We start from the raw sequence: 23,898 nt of genomic DNA on the forward strand, positions 1-23,898 counted from the left end.
TTTCTTTGGTTCCCCGTCTCAGGGGAACACTGGTGTGAGGGACAGCGGGAATGGGGACACTGGGGGCCACTGGGGGCCACTGGGGGACGCTGGAGGACACTGGGGGACACTGGGCGACAGTGGGGGACACTGGGGGACACTGGGGGACACTGGGCGACACTGGGGGGCACTGGGGGACACTGGGGGACGCTGGGGGACGCTGGGGGACACGGGGACGCTGGGGGACACTGGGCGACACTGGGGGACGCTGGAGGACCCCGGGTGGGGGTGGGGAGGGTCCCGGGGGTGGGCTCCGAGGGTCCCGGGGGTGGGTGGGTGCCGGGGGTCCCGCGGGTCCCCAGTCCCTTCCCCCCCTTCGCCCCTCGCCCTTCGCCCGGCGCTTTCGCTTTCGCTTCCAACCCGCGGGAACGCGATCTGCCCGGCACCCGGTGACGTCCGCGGCGGCTCCAGGCTGCCATTGGCGGACGGGAGGGAGCGGAGCCAATGGCGGGGAGGGGGCGGGGCTTGAGCCGTCGCGGCGTTTCACAGTCCGAGCGGGGCCGGAGCGGAGCGGAGCGATGGGGCCGAGACCGGGACCGGGACCGGGACCGGGACCGGGGCTGGGGTTGGGGCTGGGGCTGGGGCTGCTGCTGGGGGTCCTCGTCGGGGCGGCGAGCGGTGAGTGGGGCGGGGAGGCGGGAGGACCCCCCACCCCCCCGGGCACCCCCTGGACCCCCGTTCCTGGGCACGGGGACCCCCCCGGACCGCCCTTCTCTTGGCACCGCGGACCCTGCCGGGCACCGGGACCCCTTCGCCCCCCCCCTTTCCCACCACCCCGGTCCCAGAGACCCCCTGGGAACGCTCCCCCACACCTCCGCTTCGCCCTTCCCGGACACCCTCCCCCCCGCCCCGGACCCCCATTTCCCAGAACCGGGACCCAGAACTCCCCCACCCTGCCTCGGACCCCCTTCCTGCTCCCCCAGACCCTCCCCCAGATCTGCTTTCTTGGACACCGGGACCTCCCTGGCCCCCCCTTCCCGGGCACCCCGGGTCCCCCACCCCTTGGACCCCCTTGGACCCCCCTTTCCTTGATAGCAGGACCCCGCTGGGCTCCCCTTCCCAGGAACCAGGACCCCCCTCCCGCCCACAACTCTCTCCCCCAACATCTCCCCACCAGTCCCATCCCCCTGAAGCTGTGTTCCCCCCCCCCCATCACCCCAATCTGCTCCCCTGGGACCCCCACCCAGCCTCAGTGCCCACCCCTGGGACCCCTCACCCCTGCCTCCCCCCAGCCCCACTGCCCCCCACCTCTAACCACTCCCTGTGTCCCCACAGGATTCCACTCCCTGCGCTACTTCGACGTTGCCGTGTCAGAGCCCAGCCCGGGAGTGCCCCAGTTTATGGAAGTGGGGTACGTGGACGGGAACCTCATTGTACACTACGACAGCGAGACGGGGAGGATGGTGCCCCAGGCAGACTGGATGGCGGACAACCTGGACCAGCAGTACTGGGACAGAGAGACCCAGAGAGGACAGAGCAATCAGCAGATTGACCGCATCAACCTGGACACAGTGCGGAACCGCTACAACCAGAGCGGGAGTGAGTGTGGGGCTCTGGGGGGCTGAAACTCAGTAGCACAGCAGAGTTCCTCCCCGCTTCTCCAAGGTCCTGCCCTGCCCCACGCTGCTGCCCCGTGTTGTGCCGGCCCTTCCCTGCCTGGTGTCACTGGCAGAGGGCTCCCAGCCGCCCTGTCCCCCAGCCCGAGGGGGTCCCGGCTGCCCTGTCCCAGCCCCACAGTGCTTGGGATCCCCTGTCCTGGATCCAGGGGGGGCTTCTGGCCACCCCAGCCCAGCGCATCGCCCCACCACACACACACAGTGCCCAGGACCCCAGCCCAGGAGCGGCGGCCACGTCCCAGCCCCTCACCATCCCCACGGCAGTCGAGACCCCCAGAACCAGAGGGGCTCCCACCCCCAGTGTCCCAGGCCCTTGCCCACCCCATGGTGCTGAGGCCCCCATCCCAGAGCCAGAGGGGCTTCCCCCCACCCCATCCCATCTCCTTATCGTCCCCGACCCCAGCATTTGGGACCCGGCCCAGCCCCGTGCTGTCCCGGGGTGCCGTGGGGCTGGGTGCCAGCCCAGCCACGTCCTGGGTGCAGGGGGTCTGCGTCATGGCTTTACGTGACACTGTCCTGGGTTCGGCTGGGAGAGAGTTAAATTTTACAGGAACCTGGGAGGTGGGGGGCATGGCCGGGGCAGCTGACCTGAACTAGCCAAGGAGCTATTCCATACCATGGGACATCATGCTCAGTATATAAATGGGGAGCGGTCCGGGGGGAGTCCTCTTGAGTTTCGGTGGGGGAAAATGGCGGAGTGTCGAGTTCTGGGTGGGGAACAGTTGCACTGTGCATCACTCTTTTGTATATTCTTTCATTAGTACCGTTGTTGTTGTAACTTTTTTTTTGTGTTGTCCCACCGTTAGCTCAACCCTCGAGGTTCTGGGTTTTTTTTGTTTGGGGTTTTTTTTTCCCTTTTCTCTCCTCTGTCTCCTCCCTATCGCACCTGAGGGGGGTGGGAGGAGTGAGCGAGCGGCCGCGTGGTCCTTTGTTACCGGCTGGGCTGGAACCACGACAGTCACCCCGAGTGCTGTGGGCCCCGGGCAGGATGGTGGGCAGCTCTCGTGCCGGTACCCAGTGCCCCCAAGGGTCATGCAGGGTTGGGGCGGGGGGCACTGCCGGGGGGTCCGTGCCCCACTGAAGGCCCAGGGCTGCAGCAGCCCCTCAGCCCCATTTCCCTGGTCGTGTTTCAGGGGCTCAAACGCTGCAGCGCATGTACGGCTGTGACATCCTGGAGGACGGCAGCACCAGGGGGTATTGGCAGGACGCCTGCGATGGGAAGGATTTCATCGCCTTCGACATGGACACGATGACATTCACCGCGGCAGACGCGGCGGCACAAATCACCAAGAGGAAGTGGGAGGAGGACGGGAGTGAAGCTGAGCGGTGGAAGCACTACCTGAAGAACACCTGCATCGAGTGGCTGAGGAAATACGTGAGCTACGGGCAGGCCGTGCTGGAGAGGAAAGGTGAGGGCGAGACGGGGACCCTGGGGACGGGCTGCTGTGGGTGCGTGTGCCGGCTCTCACCGCCACCCCCTCCCCAGAGCCCCCCGTGGTCCGAGTGTCAGGGAAGGAGGCCAGCGGGATCCTGACCTTGTACTGCCGCGCTTACGGCTTCTACCCGCGGCCCATCGGCGTCAGCTGGCTGAAGGACGGCGAGGTCAGGGACCAGGAGACCGAGCGGGGCGGCATCGCGCCCAACAGCGATGGCACCTACTACACCTGGGCCTCCATCGAGGCCCTTCCAGAGGAGAAGGACAAGTACCGGTGCCGCGTGGAGCACGCCAGCCTGCCCGAGCCCGGCCTCTTCGCGTGGGGTGAGCCCGGAGACCTTGGGCACGTGGAGCGGTGGTGGGCTGGGGTGGTTCCCCTTCCCCTCCTCACGGTCCTGCTCTCCCCCAGAGACGGAGTCCAACCTGTTCACCATCATCCTGGCGCTGGCTGTTGCCATCGTGCTTGTGGTCACCATCATCGCCGGATTCGCCTTCTGGAAGTACAAATCAGGTAAAGTGATGGGGCCGGCGAGGCAGAGGGGTGCGGGAGGAAGGCAGGGGCTGCGGGCCTGAGCTGCTGTGCTCTGGGGAGCTTCTGAGCTTGGTGGCCACAGTGGATGCTGATGCCTCTTTCTCTCTGCAGGGAGGAAGAAGAAGGGTTATAACCCACCATCAGGTGAGTAGCGGCAGCAGGTCCGGATCCAGCCGCTGCCCAGTGCTGGGGCCGTCTTGTGGCTCAGGTTTCTGGCCGCTGCCAGCATTTCCCGATCCCCTGTCCTCCCCGTGCTGCCCCTCTTTAAATCCCCATAGTGGGGACATATGGAAGAGATCGTGTCTCCTCTCTGGTGCTCACGGCTCCATCCTACTCTCCCAGTGGCTGCAGCGTGGCCGCGGCTCCCGGGCCGGCTCCTGGCACGTGCACCGTGCCCGTAGCGAGCACGGGGCTGGCAGCTCACGGCTGTTTCTCCCTCACAGGCACGGCCGGCGGGGCTGACAGCTCAGCCACAGGTATGGCGTGGGACCAGGGGGGATGGACGGGGCACCCCAGCTCTTTGTGCTCCCCCGTGGGACCCACAGCCAGAGGAACACCAGCTGTGGGAGGGGGACACCAAGACCCCCAGAGCAGCGGGTTGGGGACAGGGAAGTGGCCCTGGGTGACACTGTCTCTTCCTCTCGTCCCTGCAGGGCTCACCGCCTAACTGCTCCACGAGGGGCCAGCGCGTGGTTGGATCCAGCCCCCTGCCCTCTCGCCGGCTGGACGCAGAGAGGTGCTGGAGGAGGCTGAGAGCTGCCTGCAGAGAGAGCTTGTCACGCTGCGCTTGCCCACCCCTGGCTGTGGTGGTGGCTCTTCTGGGTGGGTGGACATCCTATTTTCTGATACTTTTAAAATTGAGAGCTGCAGTTATTACCAATGATGTTCTTTAATTTTGAGGTTACAACTGATTTCTTCCGCTTGTGTACATTTCCTGGCGTGCACAATAAATGCTGGTCCCCATCCTGTGTCGGGCTGTGTCTCCTCACGCGGTGACTGGGCTCCAGTGCATTCTCAGGTCGAGCTCTGTGCTGGTTTTGGCTAGGATAGAGTTATTTTCTTCATCACAGTCCAGCACGGTGCAATGTTTAGGATTTGTGACCAGAACAGTGTTGGTAACACAGCGATGGATGTGAACAGTGTTGGCACAGCATCGAGGCCTTCTCTGTTTCTCACTTGGCTCCCCCGGTGCATAGATGGGGGATGCGCAAGCTGCTGAGAGGGGACACAACCAGGCAGATGACCCAAACTAACAAGAGAGATTGCAGGCTGTATCGTGTCATACTCAATGATAAAAAGGGAAAAGAGGGTGTTGAGGGGGACTGCCCAGCTTTTCCTCAGGAACTGGCTGGGTATTGGTGTCCCTACAGTGGAGGTGGCCAGCTCTGAAGCCACGCAGGCAGGCACCGAGAAGAGGATCTCCTGGTCTGAGGCCACACAGACAGGCATGGAGACAAACGTCTCCCGGTTTGAGGCCATGCAAACGGTCACTGCGACTAAACCAGGGGCTCCACTCTGAACTGTCATAGCTGCTCTTGCAGTCAAGGGGTCCCAGTGAAGTCCACACAGTGGACTCTTCCCCTGAGAGGGGGCAGAGGCAGAACGACCTGGTCCCTATCCCTGAGCGGGCTGCGAGATACAGGGAACGGTTGTGTCTGTCAGCCAGGTGATGACATTCGCTCCCTGGTTGCTCCGATGCTGGGATGGTGGGGCTGACAGGCTGGAACTAGAAGGTAGGGAAGCCCAGCAGCTGGGATCCATTGCTAGGGACTGTGGGCTTGATGGATGGGAAGAGGGGCAGCCACCCGTCACGTCTGGAGGTGGCTCTTACTGAGTGTGAAAGCAAAGTCTCCACTCAAGGAAGATCCTGTAACCCAGCGAGGTCAGTGGTCTACCAGAGAGGAACATACCCGGTACCTGAGGGTGTTTGCAGTGGTCCACAGTGACCTGGGCAAGAATTGCTCCCCCAAAGATCAGGATGACTTCCAGTGCACGAGGTCTGCATGGCGGATGCTTGTACGGAGCGCATCGATGTGCACCAGCAACCCAGCCGTGGTGGACTGGGTAGACTTGGAGGCTCCAACTGCCCATGGACTGGTCTGCCAGCTGCAGCAATTCAAGGAGGACCTCTGTTCCCCCTCGCCACCATGGGTTTTTGTCTCAGCTGTGGACAAACTGTTCCCCAAGGTCCGGCCACTCGAAGAGAAGGTGGAGAATCTCCCTCCTTGCACCTAGAGGCCAGCATCTCGGCTACCAGGAGCCTGCTCAACGCAACGGGGCCGTGGGCGCACACCATGTGCCACCCGGGAGGGTTCTGTCTGCGTGATCGTGGGGAGGACACGAGGAAGGGGGACCCCATGGGCAAGAATTGTGGGGGAAAAACAGTGGCAAAAAAGGGACCATCCAGGAAGATGGCTGCTCCGGTGGCTGTCGAGCAATTCCCGAGGTACAGTAGATGGGCTGAGGACACCTCTCCTCCTTCTGATCCTGATCCAGTGGACTTATGTCCACATGGGGTCGACCGTCACACCCAGTACCATGGAAGGACCATGCTGGACCACCGTAGGATCGTGCCTGTGACTAGTTCTGGCAACGGAGCCTGGACGAGAGAGACGTGGGCTCCTCTTGGGGTGAAAAGGGTTTTGGTTTGGAGTTGCAGGAGTCAGGTGACGAATGCTCTGATCAGGACGAGGGGTCCTGTCCCCAGCTGGGCAGGGGAAAGGGACAAAGAGATTCGATGGCCTGGCACATCAGCCCCCTGACTTGGAAGGAAGATACTTCAAGGGAGTGAAGATACTTCAGGGATCCACAGAGGCACCGGTGGGCCACTGTAGATACAGAGATGTATCCCAGGTGGCCAAGGCAGCCAAGAGCATCCTGGCTTGTGTCAGAAATGGCGTGGCCAGCAGGACTAGGGAAGTGCTCGTCCCCCTGTACTTGGCACTGGTGAGGCCGCACCTCGAGTCCTGTGTGCGGTTTTGGGCCCCTCACTACAAGAAGGACATGAGGTGCTGGGTGCTGAGTCCACCACTTCCCTGGGCAGCCTGTTCCAGTGCCTGACAACCCTTTCAGTGAAGACGTTTCTCCTAAAATCCATTCTAAACCTTCCCTGGTGCAACTTGAGGCCATTTCCTCTTGTCCCATCTCACCTTGAACGCTCCCAAAGACGGGGTGTCCACGACTCCTCTGGGCAACCTGGTCCAGCACCTCACCACCCTCATCATGAAACATTTCTTTTGTCCAAACGTGTCTTGTGTCTCTTCCAGTTTCAAACCACGGCGCTTGTCCTGTCACTACAGGCCTTGGTGAGAAGTCTCTCTCCACCTTTCATCTTTCGAGGGGCGCTGCAGAAGTCAAAGCCACCCAGCTGGCCCTCGAGCTTGCTGCCTGAGAAACGTGGCCCGTTCTCTGTCTCCCTACTGACTAGTAGAGGGTGGCCAATGGCCTGTGGGGTGGCTGCAGCGATGGTCGCAGAGGTAAACCCCTCTGGGCTGCTGCATTACGGCGGCAGGACCTTGCTGCCTGGGTAGAGCCCCATCACGTCGATGTCCGAGAGCCACGTCCCTGGAGAACATCAACGCAAGGACCGAGTAGACCAGGCGGCAAAAAATGGGAGTGGTTCAGGTAGACCTGGACTGGGAACATCATCGTGAGCTGTTCACAGCTTGGGGGGTGCGTGGGACATTGAGACAACTTATGGGTGGGCTTGTGATGGAGGGTTGGCCCTGACCCGAGCACTGCAGCCATCGCTCGGGTCCTTCATCGCCATGAACAATGCGCCGGCCTCAAGCGAGTGAAGCCTCTGTGGTCTAACGGGCAGTTGGCTGCGCTGTCACGAGGGGGAGGCCGGCAGATTAATTATCTCACACCGAGGCCAGCGCCACGCGCTTCCCATAGTGACAGTGACAACCGGAGGGTGAGCGCATGGCTTCGGTACCCAAGACTCCACAGCCGGGCCAGGCGGCTCCCCCATCCCTTCACTCCAGCCAGCTCCTCTCTGGAGCAAATCTGCTTTATTTCGTACAAATTTCTGTCCCAACAGGGGCAGAGCCTCCCTCCCCCCACCCCTGGCCACCCCATTGCTGCCCCTATCCCTGCACCCCCCATGCCTGCAGCCCTTTCCACCCCCCACCCCGCTTCCGCAGCTCCAGGGTCCCCCAACACATCCTGGCTACAAACAGGAGAATTTATTTCAACCTCTGTGTCCTCCAGCCAGCTCTGCTGCTCAGCAGCCTTGCTGGCACCCGGTGGCAGCCCGGTCACCGTCACGCAACAGGGATATGGCAGGGTGCCCAGCCTGGCACCCGTGCTCCCCATCACAGCTGTCACGGTCGCTTGTCACAGCTTTCGGCGTCCCCATCCCTGCTCTCACTGTCCCTGTCCTGGTTTGCGGTGTCCCCATCCCTGCTCTTGGTGTCCCCAGCCCATGTCTTAGTGTCCCCGTCCTGGCTCCCACTGTCCCCATCCCCTGGTGTCCCCATCCCCTGATGTCCCCATCCCTTGGTGTCCCCATCCCTCGGTGTCCCCATCCCTCGGTGTCCCCACCCCTTGGTGTCCCCGTCCCTTGGTGTCCCCGTCCCCAGCTCCTGCTGTCCGTCCCCCTCCTTCCCCGTGGCCCCGTCCCCCGCTGTCCCCCCTTGTCCCCCGCCCTGCAGCAGGCACCAGGAGCGGCTGCCGGGGCGCAGGAGCTCCTCGGGGGACTCCAGCTCGCGCAGTCGTCCCCCCTCCAGCACGGCCACCCGCTGCGCCCGCACGGCCAGGGCCACCTGCCCCGTCACCAGCAGCACCGCGCGCCCGGCCCTCGCGGCTCCGAAGATCTCCTGCTCCACCTGCGGCGGGGGGCATCGTCAGCGGGGACCCCCCGGTGTGGGGACCCGGGGGACGCGGGGAGCGGGGACCCCACGTGCCAGGGACCCGGGGGACCCCACGTGCCAGGGACCCGGGGGACCCCGGGACCAGGGACCCAGGGGCCGACGGAAAGAGGGGACCCAGGGGGACTCGCGGCCACCGGGGTGCTGCCGGACAGGGGGGCTGAGGGGACACGGCTGTCACCTCCTACCTGCAGCTGGCTCTCGCCGTCCAGGGCGCGGGTGGGCTCATCGAGGACGAGGACGACGGGGTCCCGCACCAGGGCACGAGCGATGGCCACCGCCTGCCGCTGTCCCCCGGAGAGCTGCCCCCCCAGCTCGCCCACCTCTGCGCGAGACGGGGCTCAGGATGGGGACGCGGGGACGGCGACGGAGGAGGGGGACGCAGCTCCTACCTGTGTCGTAGCCCAGGGGCAGGCGGGTGATGAAGGCGTGGGCACCCGCCCGGCGGGCTGCCACCGTCACCTCTGCCCGGCTCCAGGTCCCCGGTCCGTAGGCGATGTTGGCGTGGAGCGAGCGGGAGAAGAGCACCGGCTCCTGGGGGACGACGGCCACCTGCGGCGGAGGGGGCGGCTGGGGACGCGGTGGGGACGTGGTGGGGATGTGGTGGGGACGTGGCAGGGGACATGGCAGGGACGTGGAGGGGTCAGGCGAGGACGCGGGAAGGACACAGTGGGGACATGGCAGGGGACGTGGCAGGGACGTGGAGGGGTCAGGCGAGGACACGGGAGGGATGCAGCGGTGACACGGCAGGGACATTGTGGGGATGGCCGGGGACACTGCTGGGGACACGGCAGGGACGCCTGGGGACACAGTGGGGACGCGGCGGGGGCACAGTGGGGATGGCTGGGGACACTGCTGGGGACGTGGCAGGGACGGCTGGGGATGCACTGGGGACACGTCGGGGACGGCTGGGGATGTGGCGGGGACAGCTGGGGACACAGCAGAGATGCGTTGGGGACATGGCGGGAATGGCTGGGGACACGGCGAGGGACGCGGTGGGAGAAGTGGTTGGGAGATGGTGGGGACATGGCGTGGACACGGGAAGGATGTCTGGTGACACGGGGTGGTGGCGGGGCCTCGGTGGGGACAGCTGGTGACATGGGGGGTGGCAGTGGGGCACCCACTGGGGACAGCTGGTGACATGGTGTGGCAGTGGGGACCCACTGGGGACGGCTGGTGACATGGGGGGTGGCAGTGAGCCACCCATTGGGGACAGCTGGTGACATGGTGTGGCAGTGGGGCACCCATTGGGGACAGCTGGTGACATGGGGTGGCAGTGGGGACCCACTGGGGATGGCTGGTGACATGGGGGGTGGCAGTGGGGACCCACTGGGGACGGCTGGTGACATGGTGTGGCAGTGGGGACCCACTGGGGATGGCTGGTGACATGGGGTGGCAGTGGGGACCCACTGGGGACGGCTGGTGACATGGGGGGTGGCAGTGGGGACCCACTGGGGACGGCTGGTGACATGGGGTGGGGACCCACTGGGGACAGCTGGTGACATGGGGTGGCAGTGGGCCACCCATTGGGGACAGCTGGTGACATGGGGTGGCAGTGGGGACCCACTGGGGACAGCTGGTGACATGGGGTGGGGACCCACTGGGGACGGCTGGTGACATGGGGTGGCAGTGGGGACCCACTGGGGACGGCTGGTGACATGGGGGGTGGCAGTGGGCCACCCATTGGGGACAGCTGGTGACATGGGGTGGGGACCCACTGGGGACGGCTGGTGGGACGGGGGGGTGGTTGGGCAGGACCCATGGGCGATAGCTGGGGACACAGGGGGTGGCGGCGGCACCCGCCGGGGACATCGTGCCGCAGGGCGGCGGTGGCACCTGGCAGCGCTGGTAGGGGTGCTGGCGGGCAGGGAGGGGGCGACCGTCCAGCAGCACCCGCCCGGCCCCCGGCGGGCGCAGGCACAGGACCAGGGACACCAGGGTGCTCTTCCCTGCCCCCGGGGGGGCCACCACCGCCAGCACCTCCCCGGGCCGCAGCTCCAGGGACACGCCCTGGGGGAACGGACAGAGGTGACGCCCCCGTGCCCCCTCCCACAGTGTCCCCGGCCCCCCCACGCCCTCCCCACCATGTCTCCATGTCCCCTCGCCATGTCCCCACGTCCTCCCCACCACCTCTCGGCCCCCCAGCCATGTTCCCACGCCCTCCCCATGTCCCCCGGCCGTGTCCCCACACCCTCCCCTCCTCGTCCACACCCCCATGCCCTCCCCACCGTGTCACCGTGTCCCCCCGCCGTGTCCCCACTCCCTCCCCACCGCCTCTCGGTCCCCGTGCCCTGTCCCAATGCCCTCCCCACTCTGTCCCCACACTCTCCCCACCGCATCCCCGCGCCCTCCCCACCGTGTCCCCCTGCCACGTCCCCGCCACGTCCCCATGCCCTCCCCACCGTGTCCCTGTGTCCCCATGCCATGTCCCTATGCCCTCCCCCCTTGTCCCCATGCCCTCCCCACCACGTTCCCCCATCGAGTCCCCGCGTCCCCCGCCCTGTCCCCGTGCCCACCTTGAGGATGGGCTCTTGGTGCTCGGGGTAGGAGAACCAGACATCCTCAAGCTGGAGGTGGCCCCGCACGCTATTGGGTTCCGGCTTCTCCGCGGGTGCCACCTGCTCCTCCTGGTCCAGGAACTCAAAGATCTTCTCTGAGGAGCCCACGGCCTTGGTCAGGTTGGGGTAGTATCTGAGCAGGACCTGAGGACACAGAGGGGACACGGCTAGGAGAGCATGGGGACATGGGGAACAAGCATGGGGACGTGGCCGGGAGGGTGTGGGGACACGGAGGACAGGGATGGGGATGAGTCCAGAAGGATGTGGGGACATGGGGAATGGGCATGGGGACACCGCTGGGAGGGTGTGGGGACGGGGAGGACACAGGGACTTGGTGGGGGGACATGGGAGGGCACAGGGACATGGTGGGACCAGCGTGGGGACGTGGCAGAGAGGATACGAGGACACAGCAGAGGACACAGGGACGTGGTGGGGAGGGCATGGGGACACAGGTGGCCATGGGGGGGACACTGGGACTGGCACGGGGACACAGTGGGGAGGGTGCAGGGACATGGGGAATGGGCTTGGGGACACAGTGGGGAGGACGTTGGGGACTCGGCGTCCCCATGGGCTTACCTCCAAGGCCTCGGTGAACTGCATCTGGTAGATGAGGAAGGTGACAAGGTCCCCGGTGGTGATGGTCCCCGTGGACACCAGCTGCGCCCCGTAGCAGAGGAGCCCCAACTTCAGGGCCAGCGCCGAGAACTGGGGACATGGCAGGGAGGTCACCACTGGGGGGACACTGCCGGGGGTGTCCCCGTCACCCTCCTCACCGCAGCCACCTCTCCGCAGGGACACCGAGGTCCCAGCCTTGCTCTGTCACCTCCCCTGTGCCGTCACGTTGCCTCCATGTCCCAGATATGTCACATCCCCCACGTCACCAAGCCCCTGTGCCCCAGAGCCCCTGCGCTGTCATGCCCCGTGTCCTGATGTCCCCACATCATGTCCCCTAACCCCCTGCCACCATGTCCCCATGTCCCCTAACCATCACGCCATCGTGTCCCTTAGCCACATACCACCGCATCCACGTCCCCTGTCCCCGTGCCACCATGTCCCCTTGTCCTCCATCCCTGTGCCATCACGTCTCCCAGCCCCATGCCACCCCATCCCCACGTCCCCCAGCCCCATGCCACCACGGTCCCACGTCCCATCACCCCCATGCCATCACATCTCCTATCCCCATGCCGCTACGTCCCCATGTCCCCTGTCCCCAAGCCACCCCATCCCCATGTCCCACCGCCCCCACGGCATCAACTCCCCCAGCCCCTGTGCCACCCCACCTCCCACATCCCCCAGCCCCATGCCACCCCATCCCCACGTCCTCCGGCCCCATGCCACTGTGCCCCCACGTCCCCCAGCCCTGTGCCATTATGCCCCCCATCCCCACGCCACCACGTCCCCGCGCCCCGCTGCTCCCACACCATCACTTCCCCCAGCCCCTGTGCCACCGCGTCCCGTGTCCCCATACCCCGCTGGCCCAGACGGTGGCCGCGTAGATGGCCGCCTCCTTCCTCTCCAGCCGATAGACGTGGCGCAGGCGCTGGTGGTACCGCTCGGCCGCCCCGGCCTCATGAGCGAAGCTGCGGACGGTGGCCATGGCCTGGAAAGTCTCCACTGCCACCTTGGTGGCACCCGCCAGCCCCTCCTGCACCTGCCGTGACAACCCCTGGGGACAGCGGCGTCACCTCAGGGCCGGCGGGCGCAAAGGAGGGGGGACAGGGGGAGTGGGGAGGGGACAAGGGACCCATATTGTGTGTCCTCCCCCCCCCCCCCGGTACCTGCTGGATCTTGCCGATGCCCCGGGGCAGCAGGAGGAGGACGGGCAGTGACAGGAGGGTGACAAAGGCCAGGCGGGGTGACAACCATGCCATGGTGACCAGGAGACAAACGCCCCGTGCCAGGTACCACAGCAAGATGTTGAGCACCTCGGCCACCGCCGCGTGGGTGGCCTCCACGTCCCCTGTCACCCTCGCCGTCACTGCCCCAGTCCCCATCGCCTGCAGGGAGGTGACATCCCATCGCAGGACGGCGGCGAAGACGCGCCGTTGGAGACGCCCCAACACCCGGCTCAACGTCCCCGCGTACGTGACGTCGCAGGCGAACTCGGTGGCAGCGCTGCGGCGGTAGCACCAGAGTGGCTTAGCGTGGGGACATGCGTGTCACCCGTCACCCCGTGTGACATTCCCGGTGTCACCGTCCTACCTGCTGAGCCCCAGCACGGCCATGGACCAGGCGGCCGCCACCTCGTCCTCGCTGGCCACCCAGTCGGTGACGTGCCCCACGAAGTAAGGGACGGCCACCTCCCCTGCCAGGGTGGAGGAGGGGTGGACACGGCTTTAGGGTGATGGGCCCCCCCCCCCCCCAGGTCTGTGTCACCGTCACCCACCCCCCAGGGTGATGGGGACCCCACAGTGTGACCTCAAGGGGCTGGGGATGCACCCACCTGCCCTCCCCCATCCCCCCCACTGGGTGCTGCCCCCCCAAACTGGGTGCTGCCCCCCCCCAAAGCTCAGAGCATCCCCCACTGGGTGCTGGACCCCCCCCCCCAAGCTCGTTGCTGCCCCCCTCAAAGCTGGGTGCTTCTCTCCCCCCCCCCCGCCATAGCTCACAGCATCCCCCCCACTGGGTGCTGCTCCCCCAAACTGGGTGCTGCCCTCCCCAAAGCTCAGAGCATCCCCTACTGGGTGCTGGAACCCCCCCCCCCCCAAGCTCATTGCTGCCCCCCTCAAAGCTGGGTGCTGCTCCCCCCCCCCGCCATAGCTCACAGCATCCCCCCCACTGGGTGCTGCCCCCCCAAACTGGGTGCTGCCCCCCCCCCTAGCTCACAGCATCCCCCCCACTGGGTGCTGCCCCCCCAAACCGGGTGCTGCCGCCCCCCCCTAGCTCACAGCATCCCCCCCACTGGGTGCTGCCCCCCCAAACCGGGTGCTGCCGCCCCCCCCTAGCTCACAGCATCCCCCCCACTGGGTGCTGCCCCCCCAAACTGGGTGCTGCCCCCCCCCCATAGCTCACAGCATCCCCCCCACTGGGTGCTGCCCCCCCAAACTGGGTGCTGCCCCCCCCCCCATAGCTCACAGCATCCCCCCCACTGGGTGCTGGACCCCGCCCCCCCAAGCTCGTTGCTGCCCCCCTCAAAGCTGGGTGCTGCTCCCCCCCCCCATAGCTCACAGCATCCCCCCCACTGGGTGCTGCCCCCCCAAACTGGGTGCTGCCCCCCCCCCATAGCTCACAGCATCCCCCCCACTGGGTGCTGCCCACCCAAACTGGGTGCTGCCCCCCCCCAAAGCTCAGAGCATCCCCCCCACTGGGTGCTGCCCCCCCAAACTGGGTGCTGCCCCCCCCCCATAGCTCAGAGCATCCCCCCCACTGGGTGCTGCCCCCCCAAACTGGGTGCTGGCCCCCCCCATAGCTCACAGCATCCCCCCCACTGGGTGCTGCCTCCCCAAACTGGGTGCTGCCCCCCCCCATAGCTCACAGCATCCCCCCCACTGGGTGCTGCCCCCCCAAACTGGGTGCTGCCCCCCCCCCATAGCTCACAGCATCCCCCCCACTGGGTGCTGCCCCCCCAAACTGGGTGCTGCCCCCCCCCCCATAGCTCACAGCATCCCCCCCACTGGGTGCTGCCCCCCCCCAGCTCACAGCATCCCCCCCACTGGGTGCTGCCCCCCCAAACTGGGTGCTGCCCCCCCCCCATAGCTCACAGCATCCCTCCCACTGGGTGCTGCCCCCCCAAACCGGGTGCTGCCCCCCCCCCGTAGCTCACAGCATCCCCCCCACTGGGTGCTGCCCCCCCAAACTGGGTGCTGCCCCCCCCCCCCATAGCTCACAGCATCCCCCCACTGGGTGCTGGACCCCCCCCCCAAGCTCGTTGCTGCCCCCCTCAAAGCTGGGTGCTGCTCCCCCCCCCCATAGCTCACAGCATCCCCCCCACTGGGTGCTGCCCCCCCAAACTGGGTGCTGCCCCCCCCCTAGCTCACAGCATCCCCCCCAAACTGGGTGCTGCCCCCCCCCCATAGCTCACAGCATCCCCCCCACTGGGTGCTGCCCCCCCAAACTGGGTGCTGCCCCCCCCCCATAGCTCACAGCATCCCTCCCACTGGGTGCTGCCCCCCCAAACCGGGTGCTGCCCCCCCCCCATAGCTCACAGCATCCCTCCCACTGGGTGCTGCCCCCCCAAACCGGGTGCTGCCCCCCCCCCCTAGCTCACAGCATCCCCCCCACTGGGTGCTGCCCCCCCAAACTGGGTGCTGCCCCCCCCCCCCATAGCTCACAGCATCCCCCCACTGGGTGCTGGACCCCCCCCCCCAAGCTCGTTGCTGCCCCCCTCAAAGCTGGGTGCTTCTCCCCCCCCCCCGCTATAGCTCACAGCATCCCCCCCACTGGGTGCTGCCCCCCCAAACTGGGTGCTGCCCCCCCCCCCGCTCACAGCATCCCCCCCACTGGGTGCTGCCCCCCCAAACCGGGTGCTGCCCCCCCTCCGGTACCGAGGACCGAGGCCGCCATCAGCGCTGCCACCACCGCGCAGCGCCGGCGCTCGGGGCTCAGCAGGGTCAGGAGCTGCTGGGTTGGGGTCACCCCCATCGCTGCTCCGGTTCGGTGCCGGTGTCACCCAGCCTGCTCCGGTTCGGTGCCGGTGTAATCCGGTGCGCCTCCGGTCTGCTCCGGTCCGGTCCCGGTTCTGCTCCTGGTGCGCCCCGCTCCGGTCCTGGTGTACTCCTGGTGCCGGTGTCCCTGCTCCGGTTCTGCTCCCGGGGCTCTTCTCCCTGGTCCCGGTCCCGGTCCCGGTTCTGGTCTCTGTCCCGGTCTCGGTCTCGGTCCCGGTCCCGGTCCTGTTCCTGATCCAGGTCCCGGTCTCGCTCCTGGTCTCGGTCCCGGTCCCGGTCTCGGTCTCTGTCCCGGTCCCTGTCCCGGTCTCGGTCCCGGTCCCGGTCTCGGTCTCTGTCCTGGTCCCGGTCTCGGTCCCGGTCTCTGTCTCTGTCCCGGTCCCGGTCTCGGTCCCGGTCCTGGTCCTGGTCTCTGTCCCGGTCTCGGTCCCTGTCCCTGTCCCGGTCTCTGTCCCGGTCTCGGTCTCTGTCCCGGTCCCGGTCCCGGTCTCGGTCCCGGTCTCTGTCTCTGTCCCGGTCCCTGTCCCGGTCTCGGTCCCGGTCCCGGTCTCGGTCTCGGTCCCGGTCTCGGTCCTGGTCCCGGTCCCGGTCCTGGTCCTGGTCTCGGTCCCGGTCTCTGTCCCTGTCCCTGTCGCGGTCTCTGTCCCGGTCCCGGTCCCGGTCCCTGTCCCTGTCTCGGTCCCGGTCCCGGTCCCGGTCCCGGTCTCGGTCCCGGACCCGGTCCCGGTCTCTGTCCCGGTCCCGGTCTCTGTCCCTGTCGCGGTCTCTGTCCCGGTCTCGGTCCCTGTTCCGGTCCCGGTCTCGGTCCCGGTCCCGGTCCCGGTCCCTCCCGGCAGCCGCCGCCGTTTCTCGGAAAGCGAAACCCGAGCGGGGCGGGACCGGCGGCGGCTGCGCATGGTACCGGGGGGGGATGGGGGGGGGGACACACACCGGGAACCGCCTGGGGGGCACCGGGAAGGGAGGGGGGCACCGGGAGGGGGCTCCGCACACCGGGGGGGGGGCACGGGGAATCGCCGGGGGGGCACCGGGCACCGGCGGGGGGGGGGGTGTCCCCCTCCCCGTGTCCCTGCCCGTGGGGGTCCCCGGGGGATGGGGAGCGGGCGGGGAGGGGCAAAAACCAGGCGGGCGGCGCTGATTGGCCGAGCCCGTGGCGTCATCAGTTGCCGGGCTGATCGAGCTGAAACAGTTTGACGAGGGGTGGGGCGGCAGGGGGCGTGGTCGGGGGCGGGGAAGAGGGCGGGAGGGGGCGGGGCCACGAAAGTGAAACCTAAAGGCAGGACGGCGGTGGGGGGCTGGGAGCTACTGGGGGGCTGCACTGGGAGCACTGGGTGAGCCCCAGGGTGCCGGGTGGGGTCCGGGGGGGCTGCACTGGGAGCACTGGTGTTGGCTGGTGAGCACCCCAGGGTGCTGGGCAGGGTCTTGGGGATCCAGGGTGGGGCTGGGGGTCTGGTCTGGGAGCACTGGTGTTGACTGGTGACTTCCCTAGGGTGCTGAGCACCATCCGAGGGAGCTGCACTGGGAGCACTGGTCTTGACTGGTAAGCACCTCAGGGCGCTGGGCAGGGTCTTGGGGATCCAGGGTGGTTCTGGGGGGGCTGGACTGGGAGCACTGGGTGAGCCCCAGGGTGCCGGGTGGGGTCCGGGGGGGCTGGACTGGGAGCACTGGTCTTGACTGGTGAGCACCCTAGGACACTGGTCAGGGTCTTGGGGATCCAGGGTGGGGCTGGGGGGGCTGGACTGGGAGCACTGGGTGAGCCCCAGGGTGCTGGGTGGGGTCCAGGGGGGCTGGACTGGGAGCACTGGTGTTGGCTGGTGAGCACCTCAGGGCGCTGGTCAGGGTCTTGGGGATCCAGGGTGGGGCTGGGGGGGCTTGACTGGGAGCACTGGGTGAGCCCCAGGGTGCAGGGTGGGGTCCGGGGGAGCTGAGGGGGCTGGACTGGGAGCACTGGTCTTGACTGGTGAGCACCCCAGGGTGCTGGTCAGGGTCTTGGGGATCCAGGGTGGTTCCGGGGGGGCTGGACTGGGAGCACTGGTCTTGACTGGTGAGCACCCCAGGGTGCTGGTCAGGGTCTTGGGGATCCAGGGTGGGGCTGGGGGGTCTGGTCTGGGAGCACTGGTGTTGACCGGTGACTTCCCTAGGGTGCTGAGCACCATCCGAGGGAGCTGCACTGGGAGCACTGGTGTTGACCGGTGAGCACCCTAGGACGCTGGGCAGGGTCTTGGGGATCCAGGGTGGGGCTGGGGGTCTGGTCTGGGAGCACTGGTGTTGACCGGTGACTTCCCTAGGGTGCTGAGCACCATCCGAGGGAGCTGCACTGGGAGCACTGGTGTTGGCTGGTGAGCACCCCCAGCCATGGCTCTGCTCCCCGCCATCCGCCTGGCCTGCCTCCTGCTCCTGGCTGACCTGGTGGTGCTGGCAGCCCTGGCCCAGCTGGCCCCGGCGCTGGCCCGTTTGGGTCTGGCAGCCACGTGGCTGGAAGCCGGGCTGCGGCTGCCGGCGCTTAGCGTGGCTGGGCGGCTGCTGGCGCCGGGGGGTCCCCGAGGAGCCGCCGTCGTGCTCAGCCTCAGCCCCGCCGCCTTCCTCACCCTCCGGAGCCTCTTGGTGCCGTACAGTGCCGCCCCGGTGCTGCTGGCCACGGCCGCGCCAGTTTGGTTGGCCTTGACCCACGGCGCGACCGCTGCGGCGCTGCTGGTTTGGGCCGTGCCGTCGCCCGGCGGGGGTATCGGTGCCGAGTCGCCGGTGCCCGTGCGGCAGTTGCTGGTGCTGGCCTTGGCCGAGTGGCCCGTCCTTGGCGCTGCCTTTTTCTTCCTGCTGTTGGCTGTGCTGGGTGAGTGATGGCGGACGTGGGGTGGAGGGGGATCCCGGCGGTGCCGCCACCCCCCCCGGCGCTCAACACCCGCCCCTACCGGTGCCCGTCCAGGGGAGACCGCGGAGCCGTACTGCACCGGCAAAGCCCTGGACGCCATCCGGCATGGGGACGGACCCACCGTCTTCACCATCGGCCTGGTCCTCGCCGCCGATTTGGGCAGGTGGGGATCCCTGTGTCCCCCTTGTCTGTCCGTCTGTCCCCTGCAGCCGGGCTGACGGGGGTCTTTGTGTCCCATCCGCTCCCCCCCCACCCCGCTCCCAGCTCGCTCTTTGCCGGCTGCCGTGGGGGTCTCTTCATCTGGGCGCAAGCCCGGCTCAAACTGGGCACCCGCTACCAGCTCTTCTCCCGCCTGCTGCGCCAGGAGCTGGCCTTCTTCCAGGGGACACCAGCAGGTAGAGGGGGGGGTCTCCATCATCCCCCCCCCCACCCCCAGGGCCCTCAGCCCCACCACTGACCCCTCACCGTCCCCACAGCCGAGCTGTCCACCCGGTTGGCCAACGACGTGCCCTTGCTGTGCACTGAGGTGCCGAAGAGCACCAACGTGGCGTTGCGGAGCTTGGGGACGGCATTGGGGTTGGTTGGCTTCATGGTGGGGCTGTCACCCCGCCTGGCGCTGCTGGCGCTGCTGGAGGTGCCCCTCGTCATCACAGCGCGCAAGGTCTACGATGCCCGGTACCAGGTGACGGTGGGGACGGGATGGGATGGAGGGGACAAGATGGAGACCAGGGGGATGGATGGGATGGGATGGCAGCACCAGGCTGAGATGGGGACGGGATGGAGGTGATGGGGTGGGGACGGGACAGGATGGGACGGTGGGATGAGGACGAGGAGATGGGATGGGGACGGTGAGGAGGGGGTGGGGAGCGGAGAAATGGGATGATGGGAATGGGAATGGTGGTGACAGGATGGGATGGTGGGGATGGGATAATGGGAGTGGTGGGGACAAGATGGTGGGATGAGGACAGGGAGGCAGGATGGGATGGCAGGATGGGTACGGCAGGATGGGGGGACTGGAATGGGGACAGTGGGGACAGGATGAGGATGATGGGGTGGGATGGAGACGCAGGTTGGGACGGCGGGGATGGGATGGTGGGATGGGGACTTGCTGGTGGGGATGGCAGGGGGGGGATCAACTGGGACAAGATGGGGTTGGCAGGGATGGGGACAGCGGGGGGGGGACCCTGGGGTGGGGGGGACAGAGGTTCGGGGCTGGGAGGGAAGGGATGGACAGGACCAGGCCGGCGGGGATGTCCCGTCGCCACCCTATGGGTGCTGAATCTGGTTGCCCCTGCCCAGGCGCTGCAGCGAGCCATGCTGGATGCCACGGCCAACACGGCGGCGGCGGTGCAGGAGGCCGTCTCCTCCATCGAGACGGTGCGGACGTTCGCCGGGGAGGAGGAGGAGGAGCGCCGCCACAGCCGGGCAGTGGCCGAGATGCTGGGGCTGAAGGACCGGATTGACGTGGAGCGGGCGCTCTTCACCCTCATCTGGCGGGTGAGGCGGGCGCAGGAGGGAGCCTGGCATTTGGGCACCCCTGTTCGCCCACCCCCACCCCACCCACTGACCCCCATCCCTGCAGGCGCTACAGCTGGCCATGCAGGTGCTGGTGCTCTGCCACGGGTGCCGGCAGCTCCGTGAGGGGACCATCACCACCGGCAGCCTCGTCACCTTCCTCCTCTACCAGGCTAAAGTCAGCCGCCACGTGCAGGTGAGACCACGGAACCCCCCCGCCCCGTGCCCATCTGTCCTCGTCCCCAGTGCCAGCGCCTCTGCCCCGTGCAGGCGCTGGTGTTCGGCCACGGTAACTTGCTGAGCAAAGCGGCAGCCAGTCGCAAGATCCTGGAGTACCTGGACCGGGAGCCCACCGGGGACACTGGGGGCACGTGGGCGCCCACCACGCTGCAGGGCCACGTCGCCTTCCAGCACGTCTCCTTCGCCTACCCTGCACGCCCCGAGCGCCTCGTCCTGCAGGTAGAATCGGGGGTCTTAGGGCTCCCCGAGGAGGGGATGGGGGTGTCGCTGAGGACCCGCCGCTGCCAGTGCATTTCCCCCACCTTTGCCCCCAGGATGTCTCCTTCAAGCTGCACCCCGGCGAGGTGACGGCGTTGGCGGGACACAATGGCAGCGGGAAAAGCACCTGCGCGGGGCTGCTAGAGCGATTTTATGAGCCTGGGACCGGGGATGTGCTGCTGGATGGGGTGCTGCTACGGGACTACGAGTACCGGTACCTCCACCGCCAGGTGAGGGCAGCAGCAGGCGGGCGGGCAGGCAGCAAAACTGCGCTGAGCTGTGCCTGGTCTCAGCCTGCGTCTGGGGGCAGGTGGTGTTGGTGGGGCAGGATCCTGTGCTTTTCTCTGGCACCATCCGGGAGAACATCACCTTCGGGCTGGAGAGCTGCGGGGAGGAGGATGTGAGGGCGGCCGCTGCCGCCGCCGGTGCCCTGGGGTTCATCTTGGCGCTGGACCGGGGTTTCGACACCGGTGAGTGCTCGGGGAGCTGGCGGGGGGACCCCCAGGCACCCGTGTCCCGCTCACCTGCTGGCGTTTTGTCTTGCAGACGTGGGGGATAAAGGGGGGCAGCTCTCGGTGGGGGAGAAGCAGCGCATCGCCATCGCCCGGGCCCTGGTGCGGCGACCCACCGTCCTCATCCTCGACGAAGCCACCGGCGCCTTGGATGGGGAGGGCGAGGTGGCGGTGAGTGGCAGGAGGTGCCGGGGTGGTGGTGGGGGGGGTCCCGGCTCCACCACGGGTGCTGATGGGCGCCGGCATCCTCCGCAGCCGCAGCAGTGGGTGCGGAGCGGGTGGGCCCGGACGGTGCTGCTCATCACCCACTGCCGACGGATGCTGGAGGCGGCCGACCGCGTCGTGGTGCTGGAAGGGGGTGCCGCGGTCGAGATGGGGACCCCCGCCGAACTGCGGAGCCGCTGTGGGCATTACAGCCGCCTGCTGCAGCGTGGACCCGGCGCGGGGAGGCCAGAGACCCCAGCGGCAGGGCAGGAGGAGGGGACTGCTGCTGGAAGGACAGAAATTTGTACGAAATAAAGCAGATTTGCTCCAGAGAGGAGCTGGCTGGAGTGAAGGGATGGGGGAGCCGCCTGGCCCGGCTGTGGAGTCTTGGGTACCGAAGCCATGCGCTCACCCTCCGGTTGTCACTGTCACTATGGGAAGCGCGTGGCGCTGGCCTCGGTGTGAGATAATTAATCTGCCGGCCTCCCCCTCGTGACAGCGCAGCCAACTGCCCGTTAGACCACAGAGGCTTCACTCGCTTGAGGCCGGCGCATTGTTCATGGCGATGAAGGACCCGAGCGATGGCTGCAGTGCTCGGGTCAGGGCCAACCCTCCATCACAAGCCCACCCATAAGTTGTCTCAACGTCCCACGCACCCCCCAAGCTGTGAACAGCTCACGATGATGTTCCCAGTCCAGGTCTACCTGAACCACTCCCATTTTTTGCCGCCTGGTCTACTCGGTCCTTGCGTTGATGTTCTCCAGGGACGTGGCTCTCGGACATCGACGTGATGGGGCTCTACCCAGGCAGCAAGGTCCTGCCGCCGTAACGCAGCAGCCCAGAGGGGTTTACCTCTGCGACCATCGCTGCAGCCACCCCACAGGCCATTGGCCACCCTCTACCAGTCAGTAGGGAGACAGAGAACGGGCCACGTTTCTCAGGCAGCAAGCTCGAGGGCCAGCTGGGTGGCTTTGACTTCTGCAGCGCCCCTCGAAAGATGAAAGGTGGAGAGAGACTTCTCACCAAGGCCTGTAGTGACAGGACAAGCACCGTGGTCTGAAACTGGAAGAGACACAAGACACGTTTGGACAAAAGAAATGTTTCATGATGAGGGTGGTGAGGTGCTGGACCAGGTTGCCCAGAGGAGTCGTGGACACCCCGTCTTTGGGAGCGTTCAAGGTGAGATGGGACAAGAGGAAATGGCCTCAAGTTGCACCAGGGAAGGTTTAGAATGGATTTTAGGAGAAACGTCTTCACTGAAAGGGTTGTCAGGCACTGGAACAGGCTGCCCAGGGAAGTGGTGGACTCAGCACCCAGCACCTCATGTCTTTCTTGTAGTGAGGGGCCCAAAACCGCACACAGGACTCGAGGTGCGGCCTCACCAGTGCCGAGTACAGGGGGACGAGCACTTCCCTAGTCCTGCTGGCCACGCCATTTCTGACACAAGCCAGGATGCTCTTGGCTGCCTTGGCCACCTGGGATACATCTCTGTATCTACAGTGGCCCACCGGTGCCTCTGTGGATCCCTGAAGTATCTTCACTCCCTTGAAGTATCTTCCTTCCAAGTCAGGGGGCTGATGTGCCAGGCCATCGAATCTCTTTGTCCCTTTCCCCTGCCCAGCTGGGGACAGGACCCCTCGTCCTGATCAGAGCATTCGTCACCTGACTCCTGCAACCCCAAACCAAAACCCTTTTCGCCCCAAGAGGAGCCCACGTCTCTCTCGTCCAGGCTCCGTTGCCAGAACTAGTCACAGGCACGATCCTACGGTGGTCCAGCATGGTCCTTCCATGGTACTGGGTGTGACGGTCGACCCCACATGGATGTACGTCCACTGGATCAGGATCAGAAGGAGGAGAGGTGTCCTCAGCCCATCTACTGTACCTCGGGAATTGCTCGACAGCCACCGGAGCAGCCATCTTCCTGGATGGTCCCTTTTTTGCCACTGTTTTTCCCCCACAATTCTTGCCCATGGGGTCCCCCTTCCTCGTGTCCTCCCCACGATCACGCAGACAGAACCCTCCCGGGTGGCACATGGTGTGCGCCCACGGCCCCGTTGCGTGGAGCAGGCTCCTGGTAGCCGAGATGCTGGCCTCTAGGTGCAAGGAGGGAGATTCTCCACCTTCTCTTCGAGTGGCCGGACCTTGGGGAACAGTTTGTCCACAGCTGAGACAAAAACCCATGGTGGCGAGGGGGAACAGAGGTCCTCCTTGAATTGCTGCAGCTGGCAGACCAGTCCATGGGCAGTTGGAGCCTCCAAGTCTACCCAGTCCACCACGGCTGGGTTGCTGGTGCACATCGATGCGCTCCGTACAAGCATCCGCCATGCAGACCTTGTGCACTGGAAGTCATCCCGATCTTTGGGGGAGCAATTCTTGCGCAGGTCACTGCGGACCACTGCAAACACCCTCAGGTACCGGGTATGTTCCTCTCTGGTAGACCACTGACCTCGCTGGGTTACAGGATCTTCCTTGAGTGGAGACTTTGCTTTCACACTCAGTAAGAGCCACCTCCAGACGTGACGGGTGGCTGCCCCTCTTCCCATCCATCAAGCCCACAGTCCCTAGCAATGGATCCCAGCTGCTGGGCTTCCCTACCTTCTAGTTCCAGCCTGTCAGCCCCACCATCCCAGCATCGGAGCAACCAGGGA

The 23,898-nt window shown here is 66.5% G+C and overlaps 3 protein-coding genes across 8 annotated transcripts; 2 read left to right on the forward strand and 1 right to left on the reverse strand.

The window, feature by feature from the left end:
* Positions 1-522: 522 nt before the first annotated feature.
* On the forward strand, positions 523-4,585 carry LOC142026326 (class I histocompatibility antigen, F10 alpha chain-like). The gene is made up of 8 exons (XM_075019306.1): positions 523-657; positions 1,315-1,578; positions 2,789-3,064; positions 3,142-3,414; positions 3,500-3,601; positions 3,734-3,766; positions 4,066-4,098; positions 4,276-4,585. The coding sequence occupies exons 1-8, from the start codon at positions 558-560 to the stop codon at positions 4,287-4,289; spliced, it is 1,095 nt and encodes a 364-aa protein (XP_074875407.1). The 5' UTR covers positions 523-557; the 3' UTR covers positions 4,290-4,585.
* A 3,209-nt stretch (positions 4,586-7,794) lies between these two features.
* On the reverse strand, positions 7,795-16,573 carry LOC142026325 (antigen peptide transporter 1-like). 2 transcript variants are annotated; one of them, XM_075019305.1, is made up of 10 exons: positions 15,536-15,799; positions 13,254-13,356; positions 12,830-13,166; positions 12,520-12,717; positions 11,628-11,756; positions 11,010-11,195; positions 10,330-10,503; positions 8,886-9,045; positions 8,682-8,818; positions 7,795-8,451 (listed from the first exon to the last, which is right to left on the reverse strand). In XM_075019305.1, the coding sequence occupies exons 1-10, from the start codon at positions 15,630-15,632 to the stop codon at positions 7,948-7,950; spliced, it is 2,025 nt and encodes a 674-aa protein (XP_074875406.1). In that variant the 5' UTR covers positions 15,633-15,799; the 3' UTR covers positions 7,795-7,947. The 2 variants fall into 2 exon arrangements, with proteins under 2 accessions (XP_074875406.1, XP_074875405.1); XM_075019304.1 differs by lacking the exon at positions 13,254-13,356 and having other exon boundaries at positions 15,536-16,573.
* A 326-nt stretch (positions 16,574-16,899) lies between these two features.
* Positions 16,900-23,894, forward strand: TAP2 (transporter 2, ATP binding cassette subfamily B member). 5 transcript variants are annotated; one of them, XM_075019294.1, is made up of 15 exons: positions 16,900-16,983; positions 17,142-17,192; positions 17,279-17,329; positions 17,794-17,844; positions 17,941-18,482; positions 18,576-18,684; positions 18,786-18,916; positions 18,998-19,203; positions 19,821-20,018; positions 20,104-20,232; positions 20,307-20,495; positions 20,591-20,764; positions 20,845-21,004; positions 21,081-21,217; positions 21,302-23,894. In XM_075019294.1, exons 5-15 carry the CDS (start codon positions 18,008-18,010, stop codon positions 21,563-21,565), a joined length of 2,172 nt encoding a protein of 723 aa, XP_074875395.1. In that variant the 5' UTR covers positions 16,900-16,983; positions 17,142-17,192; positions 17,279-17,329; positions 17,794-17,844; positions 17,941-18,007; the 3' UTR covers positions 21,566-23,894. The 5 variants fall into 5 exon arrangements, with proteins under 5 accessions (XP_074875395.1, XP_074875394.1, XP_074875393.1 ...); XM_075019293.1 differs by lacking the exon at positions 17,279-17,329; XM_075019292.1 differs by lacking the exons at positions 17,279-17,329; positions 17,794-17,844.
* The last annotated feature ends 4 nt before the right edge of the window (positions 23,895-23,898 follow it).

Source organism: Buteo buteo, chromosome 32, assembly GCF_964188355.1.
Source record: "Buteo buteo chromosome 32, bButBut1.hap1.1, whole genome shotgun sequence".
Classification (NCBI taxonomy): Eukaryota; Metazoa; Chordata; class Aves; order Accipitriformes; family Accipitridae; genus Buteo; species Buteo buteo.